This window comes from Engraulis encrasicolus, chromosome 3 (genome assembly GCF_034702125.1).
Source record: "Engraulis encrasicolus isolate BLACKSEA-1 chromosome 3, IST_EnEncr_1.0, whole genome shotgun sequence".
Classification (NCBI taxonomy): Eukaryota; Metazoa; Chordata; class Actinopteri; order Clupeiformes; family Engraulidae; genus Engraulis; species Engraulis encrasicolus.
The window spans coordinates 48,769,926-48,795,860 of record NC_085859.1 but is presented as its reverse complement, the minus strand read 5'-3'; the positions used below and the strand labels follow the sequence as shown (position 1 = coordinate 48,795,860).

General features: G+C 41.5%; 2 protein-coding genes across 4 annotated transcripts; both read right to left on the bottom strand.

Annotated features, from left to right (window-relative positions):
* Positions 1–917: 917 nt before the first annotated feature.
* tmed7 (transmembrane p24 trafficking protein 7) lies at positions 918–6,567 on the bottom strand. 3 transcript variants are annotated; one of them, XM_063195582.1, is made up of 4 exons: positions 6,483–6,567; positions 5,921–6,150; positions 4,813–5,058; positions 918–4,108 (listed from the first exon to the last, which is right to left on the bottom strand). In XM_063195582.1, exons 2-4 carry the CDS (start codon positions 6,083–6,085, stop codon positions 3,872–3,874), a joined length of 648 nt encoding a protein of 215 aa, XP_063051652.1. In that variant the 5' UTR covers positions 6,086–6,150; positions 6,483–6,567; the 3' UTR covers positions 918–3,871. The 3 variants fall into 3 exon arrangements, with proteins under 3 accessions (XP_063051652.1, XP_063051653.1, XP_063051651.1); XM_063195583.1 differs by lacking the exon at positions 6,483–6,567 and adding an exon at positions 6,330–6,449; XM_063195581.1 differs by lacking the exon at positions 6,483–6,567 and having other exon boundaries at positions 5,921–6,295.
* Positions 6,568–16,342: 9,775 nt separating this feature from the next.
* cdo1 (cysteine dioxygenase, type I) lies at positions 16,343–24,390 on the bottom strand. The gene is made up of 5 exons (XM_063195579.1): positions 24,098–24,390; positions 23,250–23,327; positions 21,230–21,387; positions 20,036–20,205; positions 16,343–18,052 (listed from the first exon to the last, which is right to left on the bottom strand). Exons 1-5 carry the CDS (start codon positions 24,265–24,267, stop codon positions 18,023–18,025), a joined length of 606 nt encoding a protein of 201 aa, XP_063051649.1. The 5' UTR covers positions 24,268–24,390; the 3' UTR covers positions 16,343–18,022.
* Positions 24,391–25,935: the final 1,545 nt, after the last annotated feature.

The following is a 25,935-nucleotide window of genomic DNA, read 5'->3' as shown; positions in this document are numbered from 1 at the left end:
GTGGAGCATAAACCTCGGTAGTGCACGCACGCGCGCGCACACCACTTGAGGGCCCATTTTCATCTTCAATGAATGCATGGCTGGGAGGAAAGTGTGTGTGTGTGTGTGTGTGTGTGTGTGTGTGTGTGTGTGTGTGTTGACACCGCCGAGTAGTTGTAGTAGGCTATCTTTCTGATGTCCTTTTCCTTTTTCATAGTTCAGCTACTTTTTGGTGTAGGTTTGCTTTCCCATGAAAATGACTGGTGCACTGGATGAAGTGCAGTGAAGACAAGTGTAGCATAATAGTTGAAAGATCCCTGTGCTAATAGCTACAGGCAGCTATAGAGTTGCCTCCATGTTTCAGGGGGGGGAAACCCAAGAGGTCATTGTCGTCAATCAGACCAGATAATGCTGGAGGCTCAACATGAAAAAGGTGTGGGCCTGTCCTGTTTATCTCTAATCAGCTACATCGGGGAAGAATAGCCCTGTCTGAGCCTGTTCTCAATCACAACACTATTTGTTGTTATTTTTGAATCCGTGTAGCAAGTCATTGGGCCAGGCTTGACTATGCTGGCAGGGCTGGATTTAGATGGCCTGGGGCCCCAGGCTACGGGTTGCGTTTTCTCTATTGCCTCTGGGAACACAGAATTAATTTGACTGCAGTAGCGTTTCTGGAAGTTCTCTCTACAGCACTGGAAAATATACGTTAAGACCACTTCATTTTTAAAAAAAACCTTTTTGTTTGCCACATTAAGACCACTTCAAATTATATATTGTCTGTTTCTATATCAATATAAAACACTTATAATAGCACTTTTAACTTAAGATAATACAGTCAAGTTATGACTTCAATTCTTAACACCATTTTAAGCTGCATCAATATCATTCCTATGAAGGTACTGGCCCTCGGCATGTAGTTAAGAGAGATAATCTCAAGGTGAGAAACCGCTTTGAAGGGAATTTATTGCTGGGTGACAAACAAAAATAACTTCCAACATATCACTGGCAATTCGGCTGTTCTAAGACGATTCTATGTTGTTAAAATGCAACAAACCCCAACTTCCCGGGATGAAGGACATATCTCGAAATAAAAACAAAAACAAAGAAAAAAAACCTCAAGACAAAACAAGCGGTGTCCCAATGTTACATCAGTGCATGCTTTAAGTAAGCATTACTTTAAAAAGTCACTATAAAAAAAAAAAAAAGAAAAGATAACTGGCAAAACAACAGAACTAATCTGATTAGATTGATCACTGAAGGCCTGTCCATTGTGCATCATTATTCACTTTTAAAGTATGTAATAGTGGTTCTCACATTCCACCAAAAACAATGTTTATACAAGAGATCACATTAAAAGTTCCTTCAAGTTTGTGTTTAATCTTAAACAAATATTCCGATCACCTTGTTTTTGTAACCAAGTTGCATCCATCCATTGTTGCCCCAAGGCCTCTTTACAGTGACACTGACATCTTTGAGCGCAAGCCATACTACTTCCTCTCGTCTGTCTGTGGCATCTTGCCTTGGTGTCGCCCCGGCTTTGGAGAAAAACAAACAAGCTTTCCCCACTGTCAACTATCGCAGAGCCACCTTTGACCAGCCATGAAATATTGATTGTAAATGAAAGAATGACCATGAAATGCGTTTTTGCAAGATATTGAATAAAACATCTATAAAACAAAGATGTCAGGTGGGACTGAGGTGCTCTCCTAGTTGGCCTCCGTTACACAGGCCTCGCATCACGAGGCTCAAGGCCACAGGAAACGAGGGGAGGAAGTAGTTTGGCTTGCAGCCCTTGTGGACCCTTGTAAGAGTCAATCCAGAGTTCAGCAAGCAAAAACCTGCCACAAATTTGACCCAACCAGGACAGGATCGGAGTAGATTGCAAGGAGATTTAGTACTCAAGACAGGTACTGTAGACCAGGTAGACTCAGTGAAGTGACCTGTGTTGGAGGGAAACGTTGGCTGTTTTTTTGTTTTTTTTTTGAGCACTGAATTGACACCTCTGGGGCTTGTCCACTTTAGGAGTGATCAATACATTGATTAGCAAGCAAGGCGTACATGTTGTCGGTTTTCACATCACCACAATGCAAATTTAACTATGGGTGTCTAACTCTGTGTCCGAATTATCTTTCTACATTTAGACAAACACAAATATAATTTTACATCCACGAAATAAGTTAAGCCATTAGGTCTTTTAGTTACCTCAGTGTTCAAATCTTTTGTTTTGGCTGTTAAAAAGTGACCTCCGCCACCAATATCCATCGCATCTAAAAGAAAACATGAACAAAACACAAACAAAAAAATTCTGTACCACCGACCAGGGTATTCCAAGTCGGTGCACTAGTGATAAGCTGAGATACATTAACCCAGACAAAGTGATGAGCCTCCTGACAGAAATATCTCTGATATTATGGTTCAGGCCAACAGAACTATGCCGATGCCCATTCCCCCAAGTAATCTCAAACCAACTGACGTGTCAAGTTGTTCAAGTTGATTCACGTTACAGACCAAAAAACACTTGGTATTTAATCTAAGCAAACGGTGACAACAACACAGATGTCAGTTGTTCATCCAGGTCACACGTGGTAAAATAAATCTCATGGTATAAACCCGGGTCATTCACTATTAAGCACTCTGGTTCACAATGTAACTGGTACGAGAATCAGCACTGGCACAGTTCTGTTTGGCTTGAACACAGCATCAGACTCATTCTCCTAGCTAAGCAAAACCACAGTACTCTACTGCTAGTAGGTTCACCACATGCGTAGAGCACACACCCAGGTAAGGGAAACAATCTCAAACTCTGCCCACACACACACACACACACACACACACACACACACACACACACACACACACACACACACACACACACACACACACACACACACACACACACACACACACACACACACACCCCTTGCCCCCCATGGTCACAAAGCGACAACAGTCATGATGTCCATTACTGTCCTTTAAAACAATAATGAAACATAAAACAAGAAAAAGCAACAACAACAAAAACTCTAGGCCAGATATGAGTCAGGGCATAGCCAACTGAGGTCTCAATGACTACAGTGGAGAGGAGTTGTTGGACAGTGCACTGGGGGAAAAAAAACTGCATAGAATCATCTTAAAAATGAACAATGGATCTCAATTATCTTTTTACATTGAAGTAACTTCAACAATTCCATGTACACTTGTAACGTTGACCTACATGACACTGTGAAGTCAAATTAAGATAAAAAAAAGACCCATGAATTCATTTGATAAGTTGATTCTACGCATAAACATACATTTCTACACCATGGACAACACTGGAAGGTATTGTACTCTACCACCTCCTCTCCCCTTCAGTCTTGTCCACACAGTAAGTCAAATGTACACCCAAATAATGAAAAAAAGACTGCAAAAAACACGTTATCTGTTTAACTTTCATTTTTAAATTAGGTCCTGACTCAACTCTTTTTTCCAGTGTGCTGGAGGAGGTGGTATTATTAGCAAAGGTGTCAATACCAAGATCACAGCAGGATTGATCAAATTTGTGGCAGGGTTTTCCGAACCCAGGATTGACACCTCTGATTAGGAGCCGAAATAAAAAATAAAACGGCAACAAACACGCAGCTTGCTATAGTTTTGCTTTCTGTTTTTAAATTACATAGGTCCTAAACAAGACTTCTTCCAGTGTGCTGGAGGAGGGGAGCGGTGGAGGGATGGGGAACTGACACCCGTGGTTGGAGCTGCAACAAACATGCAGCTTACTGTAGTTTTGTTTTTAAATAAAGTCCTACACAACACTTTTTTTCCAATGTGCTGGAGGAGGGGCGAGGGGTGGAGGAGGAGGAGGAGGAGGAGGAGGAGGAGGAGAAGGAGAAAGAGGAGGTGGAGGTGGGCATTAGGAGCCGACGCGGGTGGTGGTGGTCTTGCGGTCCGAGAAGAAGCTGCGCAGCAGCACCACCTGACTGATGCTGACCACCAGCAGGATGATGGCCTCGCCGATGGACCAGAAGGCCACGCGCGTGTTCAGGTCCTCGGCCCGACTGCGGCCCTGGGCCTCTCGCAGGCGGAAGTGCGTCTGGTAGTCGATGACCGACTTCAGCGCCTCGTGGATGGACACGCACGCAGACTCCATCTAGGGGACAAAAAGACAGCAATGTCTTATAAAACTATGCTGAAAATACCAGGTCTCATAAAACTGTGCAAAGAGAGAAAAGCAAGGACACAGATTGTCATTACAGTAAAACCATAATAATATGAGAAAAAACAGTGTTTAAATGACCGCATTAATGAAGACACGGCATCAGTGCTACTTCGCCACTCTGGGCTTGGACCCGCGACCTACCAGTCAACGCTCCGGTTCGGACATGGGAGGCACACCACGATACCACTGAGCAAAACATCCAAGACCGATAGTTCAGTGCTACCGATAACGTATGAGGCTTCGGAGGTTTACTAACATTCTCCGCCAAACTCTGCAAGTTGGCATCTGTTACACTACAGCTCAGATGAACATGGACTTTCAGTAAAACTTTGCAGTAAAACTAAAAATCTCTCTAATGCACTGGCCTAAAAGATACTGTGCACCTAGTTGAGTACATACAATACAAACCTCAAGGAAATGTTGTATATCCTTGTAAACATTTGGTCATATGAAAGAAAAAACAATCCACACAATGCAAAAGCTCTGACGACAAGCTTTTGTGGTTGAAACATTGTGCCGAGTCTCACCATATACACGTTTGGATATTTATATTCTCATTTCCCATGCGTTCAAAATTACTCAGCATCCGCAACAATTTGAACACATTTTTGGTCATCCACATGGGCCCTAATTACCTGTGTGAGGGCGGTGACTCTGTTTTCGTTGGGGAAAAGCGGGGGATCGTCTCCCACTTGGAAGTCAAAGTAGACAGTCTTGTGTGTGAAGGTGGAGAACTCGTTACTGAAGCAAAACTTGTAGGTGCCGTTCTTGGCGGCGGTGAAGGTGAAGCTGTCATACTGCTTCTTCATCTCCTTGTAGAGCACGGTGCCGTCGGGGTCCTCCAGACGACAGTCCACATCATAATGGCCCCCGGTGACCACCTGAAAAGGTCATGCATGAGACTCAGGACGTTAGAACTAGTTGAGATTATACGGCTCATTATTACAGAACACTCTCAATGCACAGTTTTTTGTAAGTCATATGCTGTATTCCCACGTTGTCTGATTCACTCTACAATGTTTTTTTTGTTCTGTTGTTCTTTTTCTGCTTAGTAAAGTCAGTTGAGAATTACTGCAGGTCTACAGCACAAACAACAAATTAGTAGCTGCTACATAGTAGGCCTATCAGGTTACTTGGGCTACTTGAAAAACAGAGTTGTGGATATGCATTTGCAGAAACATAACAGCGCATAATAAGGCATCAATACGAGGCTACTCTGCACCTCAAAGCTGAAAAGGTCAACAGAACTATATCCGAGTCTATGAGGTGAAATTGGGCACTATTCTTCTTTTGTTTTTATTGTGGGTGGGGTTTGAATGGGTGAGGATGTGTGCTCTTGTATAGTAGTTGCTTTCAGATCTAGAACTCTACACAGTATGCTGAAGGCTACGTATCTGCAATGAACAATACAGGTCATCATTGACATTGACCCTTTGTCTTCGAGTGCGAGGCGATGTATTACCACCTGTCAGAGGCCATCTGGTTTACTTACGGTAGGTCTAACTTAATACATAGCATTTTTCACAGCTTCACTACTTCATTTCACTTAAGTCGCCCTCCATATGTTAACGAATTGCAGTTCTAGAAACTGGGCTAGTTGAATAGCTACTTGTCTCACTGTTCATACACTGCTGTTGTTATTGGGTGTGTTTTCAATAGGAAATAAATTGATAAGTCCGCCCGTCAGCCCGACGTAGCCTGCCGCTAAAAGTGGCTAACGCGAACAGCTCTATGGCAGCTTACCTGAAACTCCAGTGTACATTTCGTGCCGATGATAATGTCCTCGTAAAAACATTGTTTTGCGTTGTCGGGGAGCTCAAATGTGAGTTCAGATGCAAGCGCCCATCCACAAAGCAGCTGGGCACAAAGCACCTGCAACCACGTCCCTACACGGCGAGAATCAGTCATCTCCTAAGCTGACAGGAGCCGAGTTGATGTTCTAGCCGTTGTCAGCGAGGATCCTTTGGAGGAATCTGAAATGAAAGCAGTTGGTGGTGCTTAAACGCTACAAATGCACAGAAAATCACGAATATCACCAATACAACTAATTGAGGAACATCCAAGCACAAGCTAATACATTTACAGTGCGAGTGTATGCTACAAGCTAGCCTGCTCATCCAACATCACCTACTGCCGGTAGGGCAATACGAACCAATAAATTAGGGCAAATTCTTGCCGGAACTCCCGCCCAAACACACGACAGCGTCAGTGAAGTGAGCCTAAGCTATCTGGTGTTAATAATCACACAATTCACCCTGCTTTAGAGAAAAAGTAACTATCAATTTGCCAATTCATCTGATCTCACCTCAAATCCAGAAGCCCGGAAGACGGAAGTAAACGTACTTCCTGGCTACGTTGCAAACAGAAGAGACGTGTCTGGTCAAAACACGCAGAAGCAGTGGCACAGACCTGTATTAACCTAGACTGGCAATGGGCGGTTCTAGCCAGTGGCAGCTTTTCGGATTGACTGGGCGCAGCCATCTTTGCCTTTTTCGCGCCCTGTGGACGCCTCCCACAGACGTAGCCCCGCCTAGTGGAGACTATCGCAGCTGTGACCCATAGGAATGCATACGATTTCAAACAGTGATTACAACGTTATCAAAGTGGGTTTCAATCATTTTTTGTAAGATTTTGACAAGTCGTAACGTCTAAATTCTCACTCCACTAATGAAATAACCCTCACTACCTCCAAACGTTTTATTAGAGAGCCTGAAGCTGAGCGGTCTTGCCAGATCGGGCGGTTTCCCGCCCAATCGGGGCCGTTGAGGAAGGCGGTCTGTGGGTAAAAAATGGACGAAAATAATCAGTATTATCTGGCAACCCTGAAGCCGACTGTTTTCGTTGCCGCTTATGCAGGTTTGTGGATATTTGTGACACTGAATCGGCCATGCTTACGTGTGTAAAGCTTATTTTATGTACTTAACTCAGATGTAATGACAACTGTGTATATAGGTATGTATATTTCTTAAATAAGCCGTACGTTTTCAGTGAAGCTACCGGTAACTGTGCTATTATTAATACCCCCCCCCACCCAAGGACGCTGAAGGTAACCTAGCAACAACACGGCACAGCACATTGCAGCTGTGAAAATAAGGAGCCACTTGAGAGCGAGACTTTTCTAAAACATTAATTTATACTAGAGCTATTGTTCTAAAGACGTTACACATGGCCTGACCCAACTTAACTAGTGAACCAGTGTTGCAAAAAATTTTTTTTAAAAACCCCATCGGTGCATGACGTCATTACGTAATTACGGGAGTCTCCACCAAGATGGCAGACTACGATTCTGAGGCTCTGAGAAATCCGAAAATTTCGAGGGGCATTGCCAGTCTAGGTTAATACAGGTCTGTGAGCAGTGGCCTATCAGCAAAGAAAGTGGATCTCAATCCTTTGCGGTTTGATGGCAGCCTTTGGTCTTATTTCATTAAATATGCCTCAGGTTACAAAATAAACAATAAAATAATAATTGTTTTAAAAATCCCATAAAATAAGACATCCTGTCTTATCCACAAACACCCTTTGGGGCCTCCACAATTGCCCAATTAGGGGCACTGTCCCATACCACCAACTCAGTTGTTAAAAACACAAGTTACAGAATATGCACAGGGTCCTACAAAGCTACAATGCTGAATAGGCATAGGCCCAGTGTGGCGCTGCAGGAAGGGCAAACAGGGCATTTGCCCTGAGGCCCAGAGCCCTCCCATAATGGTGGTGGGGGCCCTGTGGTGACCTTTGCAGACTGTATGGGAGGCCTTATCAGTGAATTGCCCAAGGGCCCTGTGTGCAGTTGTTCCGCCATTGCATAGGCCTGCACCTGAATACCTCCAGCCAAACAACACATGTCATCCAGCCAAACAACTTGGCTGTGGCTGTGGCAAGTAGTCATTTTTGTCACAATTACGGAAGCTGGCATTGGGGACAAAGGGCAGTTGTTCCAGGCCTAGGGAGAAGGGCCCCTCAGAATTGGATCACCAATACATTGAATAATATACTATAATATAGTATATACAATACAATATAATATAATAATATAAGTGGAGGGGCCGTTTCAGATCACTTTGCCCCAGGTCAGGCCCAATGAAAGCCGTGGCCCTGTTCACTAGCCACTTGCACCCCACACCCACCCCATGATTGTACCATTTGAAGTGCTGTGATTAATTTATGAAAACAAAATTATTGTGTTTTCAGTGTTGTCCAATAGGTAGTGTGTTCAAAGTCAGCCAAAAAGGCACAATTTTGTATGAGTGGAGGGAGTGTCTTCATTTGTAATAATTATTTTGTCCACTAGAGGGTGCGTGTGATCCACAAACCACTGACAAAACATCCACGTCAGGGGTATTCAATTAAAAGCAACTGAGGGCCAGTTTTTCCAAATTCCTCCCAGCAAAGAGGCAGAGCATAGAATCTGCATAACAGCCAGCAGCACTGTGCTTGAGGTTAGGCTGGTATAGAAGCAGATAGCTTTCCAGACAGGACAGATTTTTGCTTCACTATGTTTTAGCCTTGTCTATTTGTGAGACTGCTAACGATTTCACTCTCATGTGAATGAATAGGTGAGATACAGGTATATCCAACATGAAGTGTTAGTGATCGCAAATTATATATGGCCACAGATGGGACACTTCTTTGTTTTCATTTTTCTGACCTCGTGGCGGGCCAAAACCTTGCCGCCCAAGGGCTGCATCTGGCTTCAGGGCCGCTATTTGAGAAGGCCTGATCTACATATTTTCCCTAGTGGATAGGCCTACCATTTAATGTCAGTCCCTTGGGTAATGGGTAGGCAATACGTAGTGTTTTGTTGCGGCATGTTCAGAAGTCAATTTTAGACAAAAAAAGAGTGCTAAGATCTCTGTAGGCCTAAATACAAAAAAACTGTTAATTAGACAATAGGAAATGTATCACCATTAATCATTAATGTATCATTAAATTGGTAGCATCATTAAGTGAAAGTAAGGACTAACATAAATTCACGTAGGTCTAATACAGTACAATTCATTTGTTATTCATTTGCTATAACTTAATGTTATTGCTATAAAATAAAGTTGAGCTGCCCTACAAAATTATGATGGTTTGTAGAACCACGCCACAAACATTTCATTTCTTATGTCTTAATCATTTAGCAATGACAGCACACACAGCCATGGCCATCATCAAACTTTCACATGTACAGGATGTACATCTACACATTGTCAAGATGCAGTCACACCATTACAAAATGTTACCAGCAGAGTTCCTTTGGAGTCTTTGGCAGACCCTTATCAACAGCCACAACTGGAGTTAGGTCCGACCATAATTTTATGTTACAAAATGTATAGAAGCTGAATATAACACATGCAGGCGTGCACAAGCACACATACGCATGCATGCACGCACCTACGCACACACAATGCTCTTGGGCATTTCTTTTTGCAATGTCTGTTCAAAAGGCCATGGTAGCCAGATATTTTATTTACTGTAGGCTAAATGATGCTCTGGTGAACCACTGAGTGAACAAATATCCATTCCCAACATTCACACTTTCTCTTTCCCTGTGTTTCCTGTAAATGGCTAGTGATATTTTATTTACTGTAAATGATGCTCTGGTGAACCACTGAGTAAGAACAAATATCCATTCCCATAAACATTCTCACTTTCTCTTTCACTTGGGTGCTTCCAGTAATAGAGAGTGGAAAGCTATTTTGAGTATTGCCAGAGGATTGCAAAAAGCAAGATTAAAGGATTGTGGCCAGAGTAGGTATTGCAACTATGCTGCTCATTGAAACTGTGCTGTCTACTGCCAAATTTGATATGTTCATGAATATTTATAAAATAATAAACTAATGTTTACTGGTATGACCAACTTGATGGGCTTGTGTCACAGCTAATGTGTCTAATTTTGCTAACGCGATATGATCAAACTTTACTGAAAGATATCCGATTGACGTGATTTTGCTCTCCGGCGATCAAATTTATTCCCAAACTTTCAAAAACACCAATATGCTTTCAGTTCTGGATAATCCCTTAACCCCTTAGCGCAGCACTATGGTTCTGTCATAGCAATGTTGTTATGATGTAGTTAAGCATTTTCAGCAAGTGAATAGGGTCGCTGGCGACCCCTGCTGCAGTAAGAGGTTTTTAATATCACATTGATGTGCCATGCATAGGCCAATATATATTACACATTACATTATACACATTCAATAATGGAAACGGATACTTGAAACAAAAATACTTGAAATGCAAATGAGTATGATTTTCGGAGTAGATTGAAATCAGCTCTTGTAAGATATTCTTTTTCTCCCCAGGATTGGTGTGTCTGTTTCACAGTGATCAAAAAAGTTGCTTTCAAAGACAATTGAGATTTGTCTTGAAGGAGGCAAGGGATGCCAAGGGAGACATATAATGAAAGTAAAAGTGAAATGTTTTTTTTTAGACAGTCTGTTCTCTTTTGCCTGACACAGCTACCCTGGCACTAACAACAAAACCCCTTGAAATGTCTTGAAAAAACAAACAAACTTTTGCTCTTACTTTCATTATGTGTCTCCATTGGCATCCCTCAAGACAACCTTCAAATGTCTTGAAAACAACTGTTGTTTGTTTTGAGCTGGAGAGATGTGGTAGGCCTATTTGATCAGTGGTTTTTGTAAACATATGTGTGTTGTGCCAATGTTTGTGTAAGTCCCTGTGATTTTACGAGTTTGTTTTTTAGGCTATTCTTTTTTGCATGGCTCAGTTACCTTGAACAAATGTTTTGAACTATCTCTAAAAATATTTACTTCTGACTGTGTAACCTTGACAACTATACCAAAAATGATCTGCATAGAGCAGTGGACATGGGGCTGCTGTATCTATGGGAGGGCAATACCAAAATCATCAGCAGTCGACCTGGTATCTTCCCTGCATGCCCAATGGCCAGTACAGCTATGGACAAGCCACAGACGACCGCATTGTCCTCCTGAGAAGTACAGTGCAAGATGTAGAGGATCATACTGTAGTGAAATACTGTAGTGCTCATTGGATGGATGAGCCACAAAAAAGAGTGGCATGAGCACATATAATAATAATAATAATATAATAATTGTATTTGTATAGCACTGTGTCATACAAGGCATGTAACTCAAAGTGCTTAACAAATGGGAAAAAACATTGTTAGAGATAGATTTAAAAGGAGAGGAGAGATAGATTTAAGAGGAGAGGTATAGAGGAGAGGCAGAAAAAGCAGGAAGGCAGAGGAAGAAGAGATAGACAGAGAATGTAGAGTCATAAGGTCAACGTAGGTTAGGACCAGGATTCTTAGATGTGTAAGGTCCATAGTGGCTGGGCCTATCATAAGTCATAGATAGTCACACAGAGATTGGGCGCTCAGGTGCGGCCCCTGGTGGCATCAGGGGTGAGGAAAAAACTCCCTTTCGCTTGATTCATAGTTTGTGAGGGGGAAAAAAAAGCTCAGTGAGGTCTGAGAAAAAAGACCCCCTGTAGTCAGGAAGAAACCTCAGGCAGAGACCAGCGGCCACCTAGGGGAGCCCCCTGCCAGGGCTGGATTGCGAGTAGTAAGGGCGCTGCGGCGGCTGGGACACTATGACGTCTTGGCAGCTAGGAGTTGGCAAGGATGAAGAGGTGGGTCTTCAGCTGCTTCTTAAAGGAGTCGACGGAGGTGGCTGATCGGATCTCGATGGGGAGGGTGTTCCATCTCTTGGGCGCATAGCAGGCAAACGCGGCGTCGCCGATCTTCTTCTGCGGGGGGGTGGGGGTCCTTAGCAGCTTGGCATCAGTGGACCTGAGAGCTCGAGCAGGGGCATAAAAAGAGAGCATGTCTGAGATATAGCTAGGGGCAAGTCCATTTAATGCTTTAAATACTGTGAGCAGAATCTTAAAGTCGATTCTGTATGAGACAGGTAACCAGTGCAGGTCTGCCAAGACAGGAGAGATGTGCTCTCTCATTCTGGTTCTTGTTAGGATTCTTGCCGCAGAATTTTGAATGAGTTGCAATTTGTCAATTAATTTTTTTGGGAGACCAGAGAAAAGAGCATTGCAGTAGTCTATCCTACTGGTGACAAAGGCATGAATAAGTTTCTCAGCGTCTTGTCGGGGGGCCAAGCCGCGCACTTTGTTGACATTTCTAAGATGGAAAAAAGCAGATTTAACATGCTGAAGCCTTTTGGGGAAATACACTGGTCAGAGGACACGGAGATACAAATGTCAGAGGACTGAGAGAGAATTCTAAATTCCATAATATGATGATTATTATTATATTATTGACTATTTGGTGGAAGGTGCATCGTGTTACGGGCCAATTGGTCAGCAATCCAAGGATGGGTTTCCCGAGGGACAGCAGTCCTACAATTCAAAACCTGTAGACAAAATTCGTAAAGAAATATAAGCACAATATTTTGGACTTGCCATCGCAGTCTACTTCTGTGAAATTGTAGCTATAGACTGATTTGAGACTGGCTGCCTACACAAGGAAGCCAAGGAACTGACAGAACTGGATATATTTTGTACTGTATGTTGAGAGAGTACCAACGGACAGGCCTAGTTTAATAGGGAACACAGCTTGATCCTCAGAAATGCCATGCTTTCGTTATGCTCTCTCAGTGGAGAAATATGTGGTCCATATGTAAAGCTTTGACAGGTACGTGAGAAAAACACACACGCATGCACATGCACATGCACACACACACACACACACACACACACGCACACGCACATACACGCACACGCACACACACGCACGCACGCCAAACACGCGCACACACGCACACGCACCTATATTTCCCCTCTGGGATCAATAAAATGACTCTACAGACACGAAAACAACACACCACAGCACACGCACATACATGTCATTGGACAGCCAGGAGTTTCAGCCAATCAGAGCCCTAGCTACTGGGGAGTGTCAGAGGTGGGGGCAGGGGGGCGTTTCAGGCATGAGCAAAACAAAAAAGAGGGAAAAAAGAGTCCCGGCTGAGTGAAATGACATCTCTTTGTCTGGTGAGGCCATTAGTGACTTGGAGTGGGGGGAGTAAAACATTTCTCAGCAGTCTTGGTCTTTTCCCTATGGTAGCCTTCCACAAGTTAAAGAGGGTAGGGAGTAGAGAAGAGTGGGATAGCACAGATAAGAGTAGAGTCCCACAGTACACTGTGCACAGTTCACACATTATGAAGACATCATACACATTATTGCCCAGCATATTAAACATACAGTATAACATATACATATAGGCTACATACATTCAGCCATAGGCACAGATCACACGCGTGCACACAATGCTCCAGGGCATTCTTAAGGCCATGCTAGCAAAAACTTTTCTTTCTATGATGCTCTGAACCACTGAGTAAGAACAAACATTCCTTCCCTTCCCATAATCAGTCACACTTTCTCTTTCCCTTGGATGTTTCCAGCAGCCAATAGTGGGTGGAAAGCCAGAGGGTTACAAAAAGATTATGCAGCAGACGGCACCATCATGTCTCGGAAACTGATGTTGTCTCATAGAATATGTTCACTTGCTTTTAGGATGGGATTAACTGGAGTTGAAAGCATATTGGGCTGTTTTTTTTTTTTTTTGCATGTTTGGGAATAAATACGGCTACCGAAGCGCAGAATCATGTAAACAGGATGTCTTTTGAAAGCTGCTTGGATGATCAAAGTTGAAAATAAAATAAAAACTTAATGCCTCCTGCAGGTCACCATGTACACCTTCCCAGAAAGGGCCATGGAGGGGCAGTCCCAAAAATGTGGTAATGATCTGCGTGATCACAACCACAGCATCTCCAACAGTTTGTTTGTGTGGAAAAACTGGCTTTCTGGGCCTGTGAGCAAAAGAATCTGAACATATTTGGGAGCTTATTGTCTTCCATTGATAAGTTGGCTTCCTTTTCCCATCTGGACTTACTGTATGTGTCCATTTTCAAAGTGGAAATGCGTTTATAATAAACAAGCTCTTACACCACTTCTTCTGATTTTTATTCTCAGGCTCTTTGTCCAAAGCTGGACTATTTTAATCTGTGTACAACATGGGCCGACAGTAACTCAACATCAATGACTAGGCTCGAGCTCATGCAGAGTATTATGCTTTGTCAGCTTTTTGAGCATCCCAAATGGTACCCTACACAAAGAATGTAAGTGCACTGCCTATAATAGTTTGGACTAAGACACAGCATAATTATTCAGTTTCTGTTTGAAACCAAGCCTCTGACTGCAAGAACTATTTTACAAAAGAGTAGAAAACCCTTACGTTTAAACTGATAATTATTATAATTAACAATAAGTGGTAATTATACATAATTATCATGTTCTCTTCACAGACAGGTTATAAATATCATCATGCTATTACAGAGAGAACTCATGCTTCAGCAGAGCATTTGTCCGTGCTCAGAATATATGACATCATGCCAGCTGTGGTACTGTGATGACGATTCTTGTTATTCTGTTTGTTTTGGAGCCTATTCATTAACTGTAATAGTTTTATCTAGCATTTCATGTCACGTATTATCTTAAATGGCTGTGTGCAGACCTTCAGAGAGAGGGAACAGGGGGCGGTGAATCCAGTGCTCCTATCCCACAGCAGAACAGTGTGTTCTTTTTGGAAAATACCGATGTGTCTTGGCAGGTTCCAGAACTTGTTCGGGCCAATGAAAGCCCAAAAATTTTTGTGCAATTAGTTAATGTTTCCCAGAAGGGAGACTAGAGGGTCAACACAAGTAGTATTACAGACTTTGCCATGCTTGAAGTGAAAGTACTTTGACAATTTTGTCAATATAATCTAGCAGAGGTCACGCTTGTTAGATAACTTAAAAAAAGAAAACTGTTCCACTCAGCAGTCAATACTATCTGTGATAGGCCAGAGAGTGCATGAACTGCTTAAATCAAGTACTCTTCATTCTTAATGAGAGAGTTAACATTGCACTGTTTTTTTTGTAATGAACATTTTTTTCCTTTTTTTTTCAAACACAGGGTAGGTACATTACACTGTTGCAATTTGTTTAGATAGCAGTGTTTGGGATGGCTACATGGTGAGAATTGACAGTGCATTCAAATCTGTTTGTACGAGCCAGAATGACTGTACCTGTGGCGTACAGGACTACAATCATGCTATTTGGGTGCAAAACAAGTGTCAACATGGGGAGTCCATCTACGTATGAACGTCTCCTTAACGGAACACTGTGATACTATCATAGAATTCTTTTATAGAGACGTGGGTAGATCGGAACATTTTCACCTGTGTATGTCCCCTTAAGTAACTTTTACTACTCAGCTTTGCCAGTCTTTGCCCGTCTGGCCCAGAGGGACAGTACAAAGACGCGTCCCAGGTTGTGCCAGCCAAAATCAATATTGTAATTGGGTCTCAAGGTCCTCCATGATGATGGGGCGGAATCAGCTGGCAGAGTGTTAATATTGCCCTACACTAATAAAACAAGCCATCATAGTGCGATAAAAAGCTACTTACAATGATTGCACAACTTGGCTTTAGATGGCAGAGTATGTGTTAGAAAAGAGTACGCCATGTCCTAAAAAAAAAATCTTGCAGAGTTTGCATAATCAAGTTGGAGAACGGAAGCCTAATAAATACAAACTTAAGCGTCAGGACAATGCGTGTTAACAACAATAAAAGAAGGTCCTATCCAAATGTCTTTGTTGAAGTACATTCAGAATCTCAGAGTGCTCAAGATGTCCTTACATGACCCCACAGTCATTTTGTGGCACTGCAAGTGTTTGCATGGTGTACTTTCTCAATTGCACCTTTTGTCACCATATAAATGTGTCAAAATATGCTGATATACAAAGGCTTAAACTTTCCAAGATGATAGGCGACAATTTGACAAATGTGGATTCCTCCATGTAGGTTATACTTTATACTGCATTATTGTTTAAATTAAATAAGCAATGTCATGCTTGTTCATGTTGTCTGTAAAACTCCAGTGCACAGTATATGTGCAAGGCAAAAAGATGCATGCTGTATGTTGATTTGAAAAATCCTTTCAGATGCTTGTGTTTTTCACATCTTTTTATAGGGTATATCTTTTGTAGGGTTTTATAGCTTCAGACAATGGATGTCTACGTGGATAATGCATGATAGTGGTTGTGTGTTTGGTAATGGGTGTGTATTTGTGTTTAGTGAATGGAAAAGGCTGAGAAACGCTGACAAATACATGAACATTTTAGTAGTTAAATAATTTGGAGACAAATTGAGCATTTGACAGATTATATTTAATGGTCTACATTCAAGGCGATCTGTTCTTTAAGATTAAACTTTTTCTGTAGACAATGATTTTAAAGCTGTAAGATCAATTTCCCAACATAGCTAACTATAAATACTATCACTTCCATCAACAGGCCAAATCCTGAGAGAAAGAAAAATAACATATCGGATCTTAGGTGCTTTGTTTCTATTATTTGTTTTAAAATTGAGTCTAATGTAAAAGTCTTAACTACAACTCTACTTTAAATACACATTTATATTGACTAAAAACTGAACATATTAAAACGTTATTAATTCGGAAACATTACAGATTGTCATTTGGCATTGAAATTTACAGAACAACATACACAACTACTTTGACTTCACTCTTGCTGTTTACAAAATTACATAAATTGACGCTACTCAGTCCCATGTGGTCTTCACAAAGGACAATTAAAAAGCAGAAGGGAAAAAAAAAGCAAAAAACAATCAACAAGTGCAGGACACAGGTGCACATTGTCTCGTACGCTCCCCCTCTCTCTCTCTCTCACACACACACACACACACACACACACACACACACACACACACACACACACACACACACACACACACACACACACACACACACACACACACACACACACACATACACTCGCACACACACACAGACACATGCACACCAACTGGATAATGGGTATTGCTTGGGAATAGTAAGACATGATACATCATCAACACTAACACTATTCTTGTTTATATTGTTTATAACGACTGCAATGGGTCTCAATTGTATTTTCATACAATGATGGGTTCATAGATTTGGGATCCAGTGGCTAAAACAAAATGTATAATGTTTAATGGCAACATTATTCACACGAACGAAGTGTCATTAATGTTAATCATGTATCATGACTCATGTAACCCTTATGTATAGACCCTTAAATAAAAGGTTGCCATGTTTTTTCCTCAAAACATGTATGACAAGAATGCTTTTGAGTAATTATCCAACCCTTGTCTGAACCAGCTGACCCCAACAAGCACACAAATCATCATCATTTTCTGAATGCAGGAGTGACATTTTTTGCCATTATTGTTATGTTTTTTGCATGATTTCCTCATAAGCGCAACTCTTGAAGCCACTGTAACAGTCCCATTGCATGCGAGCGTGCGTGTGTTCCTCCCCCAGTTGGGTTGCAGACACACAGGAATGCTGGTGTTGGTTGGTGCGCTGGTGGAGGCAGGGCTGATAGAGGGGTTAAGGGGTGGCTGGTGGGGGGCAGGCCGCGGCCTCTACTCAAATGTAGACAATGAGGAGCTTCGCTCTGCTGCCAAAGCTAATGCCGCTATTATTCAGACCAGTCCGCGCCGCACTGCCAGCATCCCACCTCATGGGCCAGCCTCACACTGGCTGCTTGTGGAAAAGCCCTGTTAATTACTGGCCCTAGTCTTTCCAACTATCTTCTCTTCTCTCATACTTTTTTCTCATTTTTTTTCTCTAACAACAAAAGGGGGGGAGGGCTGTTCAGTTCAGCCCGTTTTCTGTGCTCTTATATTATTTTGTTTTCATTTCAATTCTTTATTAAGTTTTCTCGTAGCCTCTCTGCCCCTTGCACTGTGCCTGTTTGTATTTTTTTTCTATTTCGATCTTCGTCTGGGAGGAGCTCCCAATGGCTGTGTCTCAAACTTCTCAGTTGTTCTCCTGTGATATCGTGGTCTCCTGTAGATGATGAGGAAAGATGGAGGGACAAAAAAAAGAGTTTGAGTTAAGGGCCCTTCACACCAAGGTGGTATTCCACATCAAGCTGATTTAAGATGCACTATATGAACTCAAGGTAAGTGGTCAAAGTTCTGATCACAATTGTGTGGCTTCCTTTTCTGTTGAGGACAACATAATTAGGTTTACCAATTGTTCAGAGTGAACATATGTATACAAGTACAGAGCAGCAGCTCCAACAGCATTGACAAGAGTCTGGAAAATGTGGTTAATCAGTTTGGATACCCATGTTAATGGAGTTATAGTCATTATCAATGATGTGCAGGCCTTTAGCCTACCACAACCAATACATATTACAAAAAAGATTAGGACAGGGAAACGCGTTTCTGTTTAGCTTAACTTTCAGAGGACAACTTTGTGAACAGAGGGGGTAGAACGTGTAGAACTTAGTGGAAAGACAGTCACAGAGGCAGATAAAAGGGACATACCGACATAATCTTATCTTATCTTAACTGTTGTAATGCAGTAATCCAGACAGCCGTGTGGTCAAGGATAAACTTATGCAACGTTTCCCTACCATTACAGATAAAAACTATTGTGTTTGCCAAGAAAACACTGCCTCTATAAAAGGTCTGGCCATAAATTTCCAGTTTAAAGGGGGAGTGAGACAAAAGTTGTTCCACATGTGAAACGCATCAAGACTACAGCCTCTGTGGCACGCGTGAATGGAAAGTCTTCAGACATCCAGAACTTGACTATCAACCCAACCACTCATACTTTGAAAAAAGTGATGCTTAAAAACAACTTTTCCACATTGAGTTAACTTGCACTATTTTAACACATTGTCATTTAAAAAAAAAAAAAAAAAAATGGTTGTAATCAGCACTTTCTAAAAGCACAAACATGTTCGGTTCACTTTAAAAAAAAAGCCCTTCCACATGTGAAACCTATCAACCCGAAACCCCCTGTGGCATGAATGGAAAAACACCCCTCTGCCGGTCCAAGCCACGGGCCCATCAGCACCGCAGTTTATGGGAGGGAAAGGCAGCCAGACATCATGCCAACTCTGCAAGTGGCATTTTTAAAATGGCCACGTTGCACATCTCGCATGGCGAACGAACGTGTGCAATGTGCCTCTGTACAGCGGCCTGTCTGGCCTGATATAATGGTAGGGAAACATAGGTGCCCTATCTGCTGTTAGGGGCTAAACATTAACTCACCACACTCCATTGTTGAGGTGGTGATGAGACCAATTACCCAGACTTCCTTTTCGTCCGGTGTCAAACAACCTCTTTATTATTTAACTTCTCAGACTATCTTTACTCCCCACAATTTATGTAACAACTTTATTTAACAAGTTCCTAGACTACCTTTAGAAGCTTCCGACGGCTGCCACTATCTCAAGCGGTCACAAACAATTTTTACATCTTTTAGTCCCCACAATTTATGTAACAACTTTATTTAACTTTATTAACTTTATTATACTTCTGACTACTGTGACTAGCTCGAGCAGTCAAAAACAATTAATACCACATAGAAACACAGACTTCATTTGGAAGTCAAAAACAACTTTGTCATTGAACTACTACTCTGTATGACAAAGCCAAATATCAGAACAGAGATTAGAAAAGGGGACATTTCTTTGACCTTTCATTATGTATTAGAGGTAAATTTAACAGTAGAAGAAATGTGAAAACTCTCATTAGTTACTCATTTGGTACCATAGAACAACAAGAGTTATAAGTATGTAGTGTTAGTATACTACTGTTGTACTTACACCATGCATTTACTACTTCCTCTACTTTATAAACCTCTGCTTGCAGGTGTTGAAGTGTGAAGTTGAGAAGTTTCTAGAGGCAAGTTGTACAGACTTTTGGACTTCATACAACACCGGTTAAAAGTCTGCCATCCTGACACTGCACGTGTTGTTACTAGAAATCACATGTGTGCAGTATGTACAGTATATGAAAAGCAAACACAACTTACAAATGGAGTCCTCTCGCCGTATTTGCTCCAAAATGTCATCTTGACCGTGTTCTGGTGGCCGGTGCGTTGGTCGAAGGTCTGGCACTGCTGGAAGGGGGGGCTGTACAGATGCAGGCTGGCCGCCACCTCCGTGTGGCTGACATTCTCCACTCTGTGAAGGCCTAGGGAGTCTGCAAAAAAACACATGCAGCATGTTACACTTACTCAAAGCAGTGACATCAGCTGTGTGCCTTATTGTGTGTACCACGTCAAATCATAATGAATAACAATAACACACAAACAATATATATTTTTTACACACTATTAGTTTTGTCATATGACTGAATTTGTACAGATATACAGTACACCCACACACAAAGAGGCTTAGTTTTGCCTTGTATGGAAGTAACCATAGTAATCATTTTGCATCGTATATGACACACTCTCTCAGTTTCTCCATCGGTCGTCTCAAATTACAGGTTTTATGAAACCGGTACACAATCCACTTTTTCCCCTGTTCTAGCTTTTAGCACTCGTGTCACACAATCATACCACCCTCTAACTTGTATCAGATTGGTATTTAATGTTCTTCCACATAATCGATATTCAAAGGCTCCTTTAGTACCATCTAGGCCCATTTCAAATTTTGCCAGAGGCCCTTTTTGCCCTACACGGTTGTTTCTGACTAACCCCTTCGCAATCTCAGGAATTTCACACCACACAGTAGAGCTTAGCACATCTCAAAGATGAGAAAAAGGTGAACATTTTTTAAAAATTCGATAAAGAAATGTAACTCATAATATGTGGCAAGAATGCTCACCTCACCACAGCTAAGCTCAGATGAGAAAAAAAGTTTTAGGAAACACAAAATAGTTGTGTCATTATAGAAAGACTCCTTTTTTTGGAAAAAGAAACTCTAGTCTTCCTGACAACCAAATTGTTTACTCAGACTTCCAAGTCTTAGAATTCCAAGTCATCCCATGCCTCAACCCTGTCTCTACCTCTTACTTTGCCCCAGCATGCTCTAGTCATGTAAAACTGTGAAATCACACAGTGTTTCCTTTTTGTTGTTGTAATTCTCAGTGTCTAGTCGGTTGGGGAATATTTTCAGGGCTGTTTCCTGGACAGTTTACTTAATTTGTACGGCCTATGAATGTTTTCAGTGCACATTTGTAGTACAGGAGAGTGGTTGGCTCAATTCGACATGCTGCGTACCATTAATGTAGGCACACGAGTTCTCCTGCAGGACCCTCTGCGACTTCTGGACCATGTGGCCGTGGGACTTGCGGTCCGGCCACTCGAACAGCGTCTCCTTCAGCTGTCCCTGCAGGATCTTCATGAAGCAGTGCGAGTCTGTGTGGTCGTGGATACTACTGCAAGGGACAACAGGGCACAGCAACGTGTTAAAACAAGGCCCCTGCTATATGTCTGATGTTACAGGAATGGCAATGACCAAGTCACTCTGTCTGTCTGTCACCCAAGTCAGTGTGTATTACTCTTATGCGCTCCGTGCCATGTGTCATAGGAGTGTATAGTAGTGCAATACTAATGTAACGAAGGTCATCAAAGATATTACTGTAAGGAGGCGACAGGGCACATACACTGCGCCAGACAGCTGTTAACAGAATAGACACTGTCGACAACACTTCAAACGGTTCAAAACTGATAAAATCTTTACACTACATTATTTCTTGGGATTTTTCTAAGGGTTATTTGTGGTGATAGGACGTATATATTTATTCATTTATCGATTGATGGCACCATTGCTCCCCACACAATTTCATTGCCTTTCTGTCAGCGACAACACATTTCTAACACATTAAAAGCCACATCCAAACATGGGCTAGTGAAAGCTGATAGCCTCTACCATCCTACAGCCAGATGTAATCCAGGCTCCAGAAGGTAAAAACAATGACGGATCAATCAGACACATGTATGATCCAATTGGTGAACTGAAGCAGGGTTGATTAATGCCAGGCTTTCAGCTTCTGCACATAAATAATTCTTCCATTTTAGTCATTGATTACTCATGCACATTATTTTATGTTGTGGTTGCAGTGGTTTGGCACAGTGCCTGGTAAGAGAGTAAGAAAAAACACTTAAAATGTCAGTGGTAATACAGAATGATAGGCAATATAAAGGACTAGCAAACAGATTTAAACTGTTTAAAAAAAGAAAACATGGACACATGCACTATATAGGATGTCTAGTCTTTGTGATACTAGTTGCTTTCAGAGGACTTTGGCTCGTGCCCAGCCAAAGCTGTCAGCAGCCCTGGAGGTGGTTATCATGTTATAAGCAATGTGAGCACAGCCGCCCATTAGGTGACCTGACCTATATACGTTTACATGCGCCCTAGTTGGACATATGAGCAGTTTTAACTTTTGATCATTTCTGTGAAGACCAAGGATTCAAACAAGAGTATTGGATTATATTATTTAGTGATATCAGCTATGTGATAGGGTATTATTAACTGATTATTGTACTGCAAAGAATTAAAATGAGTTCAGCAACACAAATGACATTATTCATGATCATGCTCATGTTCAATAAAGCCTAGTAAATCTGTATCTTGCTCTGATTGAGTAAACGTAGGTAAAACAACTACACTTGTTTTCAATACAACTCCCTGACTTGTGTGGAATTGCAGTCTGATTGATCTTTTCCTCTGGCCCTCAAAAATGCCATGTGAAAATCATACTAAGATGTAACCCGATACAATTTACCAAAGAAATCCTTATTTAGACGTAGAGAAAAAAAATCAAATGTATCATCTGACACTGTGCACTGATACACTTGAGCACATAGAAAATGCGGTCATATTCCAAGCTGACCCACAACTACCCTGTTTACATTCTAAACGTGACTTACCACAGTACACAGTAGTAGGCCTAAATGTTGCAGTGTTAATTCTACACTCTTCTGAGCACATGCTCACACTCAATTTTAGTGTACATTTTACTCTTTCAGTGTTGAACTAACACGGCGAAGCCACATAGGCATATGTTCTAATGGTGTTCAATACAATTCTCTAAGTGTTAATTTCACATTCAACATTTAAGTCGTTGAATGAGTTGAATTTCAGGCTAAATCGAATGGGACCATATGCTCAGAAGAACAGTGTTGAGTTAACACAGCAAAATGTTACTGTGTAGGCTACCCCGCAAATAATAGATCTTGTTAGATCTGTGCAGAACATGCAGTTGATTCAAAACAGTCTGTCAGTCTGTCTTACCTGCCATGGCCCTCTCCCCAACATAGGATCATGAGGTTGAACTTTCCATTTCCTTCATCCACCAGATTTCTGGTATACCTGTAAATAAGGAATAATATGAGGAATGAAACCATGACAGCATAATCAAAAATGGAGGTGTAGGCTACCATGCAACGTCTCAGGGCAGGCTGTAAAAAGGCTATCGCGTTTCATTTGGCCACTGATTTTTTTTTAGGGGGAAATGGCATTTAGGCCCTACAATGTTTTAAAAACCCGGAGATGGCTTATTATGCTCCTGTATGATGGCCGTCTATTGAGACCAAGCACACGTGATGTGGCTCAGAAGAATTCATTCTTTCAATCTCGGATGGTCCGCGAGGCTGCCGCGAGCGCACGCATATTTGCAGCCAAGCGGGTGTGGGATTTTGCCTCGAAGCCGATTGGTGAACTTCTCCCCACCCTTCATTCCCCAATTTTACAGCCCCATGTAAACAGACATTTGCGATTAAAAAACACGAAAACATGGCAACAGAAAAAAACTCCCATGGTAGAAGAAAAACAACCATGGCAACCATATCCAATGCATAGCCTACAAATACCATAATAGGCCTATCTGTGGTTTACGCAATTTGAAAGATTTGGAATATTTTTTTTCCTTTTTCAGATTTGCTGACAGCCATAAATCTTGTCCTTGGTAATCGACATGCACTTTCATAAATAGTTAGATTGAACCAAAAATCAACTTATAGCAACAACAAAGCGTGAAACAAACACAGATTAGAAAAAGGTGATGGAAAATGAATGAACCGCCTCATGAAAATGCCCATTAACAACAAAAGGTGTATAGCGAATGCAGAATGGCAACTTGCCTGTATTGGTCAAACTTTGCGAATTTGCCCCACTCCTGAGTATTGCTTTCATATGACTCCATGATATTCTGCACCTCTTCGACGTTGACGCTGTCGCTTTCAAATATTTTATGCAATATTTTGATCAAATCATCTAATGTTTGCGGTTTGATTACTTCGGTATGCTCCATTGCGTTTGTTTAGCTGTGTGGATACGCGTGGACCACGTAGTGACTGGTGAGAAACAGACTTCACAATTTATATTTGGGAGACGACTGGACCGTACCACTCACACAAAGGTAGGGTAGCCTACATCCAAACGCTGTTTATTTGTTAATGCAGGATGAGCACCAACTTGTCTACCACTGAATTTGAAAAATAACAATGGAGTAAAATTTTGATATTTTGGTGCGCAGGTAGGTACAATGCTCAATAACAAAAATGTGCTAAATCATAGGCTACGCGCGCACTGTTTTCAAGGTAAACATGTGGACACGCCCAATTGTGGTTCATTCAGATGTTTTTGACAATAATGTGATGCCCAAGCATTTAAGGCTATCCAATATGTTGCATTAGGCCTATGATTTGGTTTAAGACGCATGGTGTCGACTTTTTTTTTTTTTACGTCTGCTGCAGTGTAAACCGTTCCATAGTGCCTATTACAAGAAAGGCTAGCCTAATAATAGTAGCCTAATAATAATAAGCTAACAACAACAACAACAACAACAATAATAATAATAATAATAACAATCACTTATTCATTAGTGTGTTCATGTTTCCATAGATCATATAGCCCCATCATTTAATGATGCTGGTCTTTTAAATAGAGATGTTTCCGTTTGGTATCTCTGCCCACCTATGTTGCTGATGAACGCCATGGGTATTTTATTTCCCCAGAACCATAACAGAGACGTGGAGTTAACGAGCTGTTTTCCCTTTTCTTTTCGGTTATTTTGGAAGCTATAATAGGCCCTACCCTTATCCTGCGGTCCTGTAATAAAAAGAGCGGTAGGCTATTACCTACAGAAATGTCTAGGTAGCTTCCAAAAACAAGAAGAAGAAGAAGAAGAAGAAGAAGAAGAAGAAGAAGAAGAAGAAGAAGAAGAAAACACCTTGCTCACCCCCAAGAACCACCACTGCCTAAAACTACAGGTACTATAGGTAGGCCAATTGTTTTTTTTATAGGCCTACGTGTATACATAATGCAGAACGTTTTAACCATAGGCCTACAACATTGAAATTCTGTATCCTGCATATTCCTGATGGTATAGGCCCTACTGTGTATCTTCCCATAACAAATAGCAGGGGTTCCCAAATTTTACCATGGATGACAAGACAATGAACCAAAATTGACACCAGGCACTTTGATTAGTTGTTAACTATGTTGGCACATGTCCTATCAGGGATTTTGGCCCATTTTTTTCATTGCAAATAGTTTAACTGGTCCAAATTGCATGGATGTTGAGGATGGACAATCATTTTCAGCACTTCTAAAAGACTAACTAAAGGATTGAGGTCTGAACCACTACATGACCATGGTTTTAGTACCCTTGAAGAACATTTGACCTATTTTGGATGTAAGTTTTGGGTTATCATCTTATTGAAAGATCCAGTGAAGATCTTAGCTTTCTCTATGAGCATATTTTTGCATGGTCACTTTCCACATTCTATCATAATATTCTGTTTTTATGGTGCTGTACACCCAAACATGGTTTCCTGTGGCTGAGGCTGCCACAGAATGATGCTTCCACCACCATGTTTAATTGTGGAAAACATATTATAACGATTTAAGGCCTATCCTTTTATTCACCTGACAAAAGCAGAATTCATGCATCAAAGCAGGTGCAATTGAATATCAT

Excerpts from the sequence above, each read along its gene's own strand:
- tmed7 (XM_063195582.1), bottom strand. The coding sequence starts at position 6,085 with ATGACTGATTCTCGCCGTGTAGGGACGTGGTTGCAGGTGCTTTGTGCC. Across the intron at positions 5,059-5,920 it reads AATGTACACTGGAGTTTCAG|GTGGTCACCGGGGGCCATTA; the intron begins GTAAGCTGCCAT and ends TGACCTTTTCAG. Across the intron at positions 4,109-4,812 it reads GAGTCACCGCCCTCACACAG|ATGGAGTCTGCGTGCGTGTC; the intron begins GTAATTAGGGCC and ends TTTGTCCCCTAG.
- cdo1 (XM_063195579.1), bottom strand. The coding sequence starts at position 24,267 with ATGGAGCATACCGAAGTAATCAAACCGCAAACATTAGATGATTTGATC. Across the intron at positions 21,388-23,249 it reads TGGGGAGAGGGCCATGGCAG|TAGTATCCACGACCACACAG; the intron begins GTAAGACAGACT and ends TGTCCCTTGCAG. Across the intron at positions 18,053-20,035 it reads ACGGCGAGAGGACTCCATTT|GAGACCACGATATCACAGGA; the intron begins GTAAGTTGTGTT and ends CATCATCTACAG.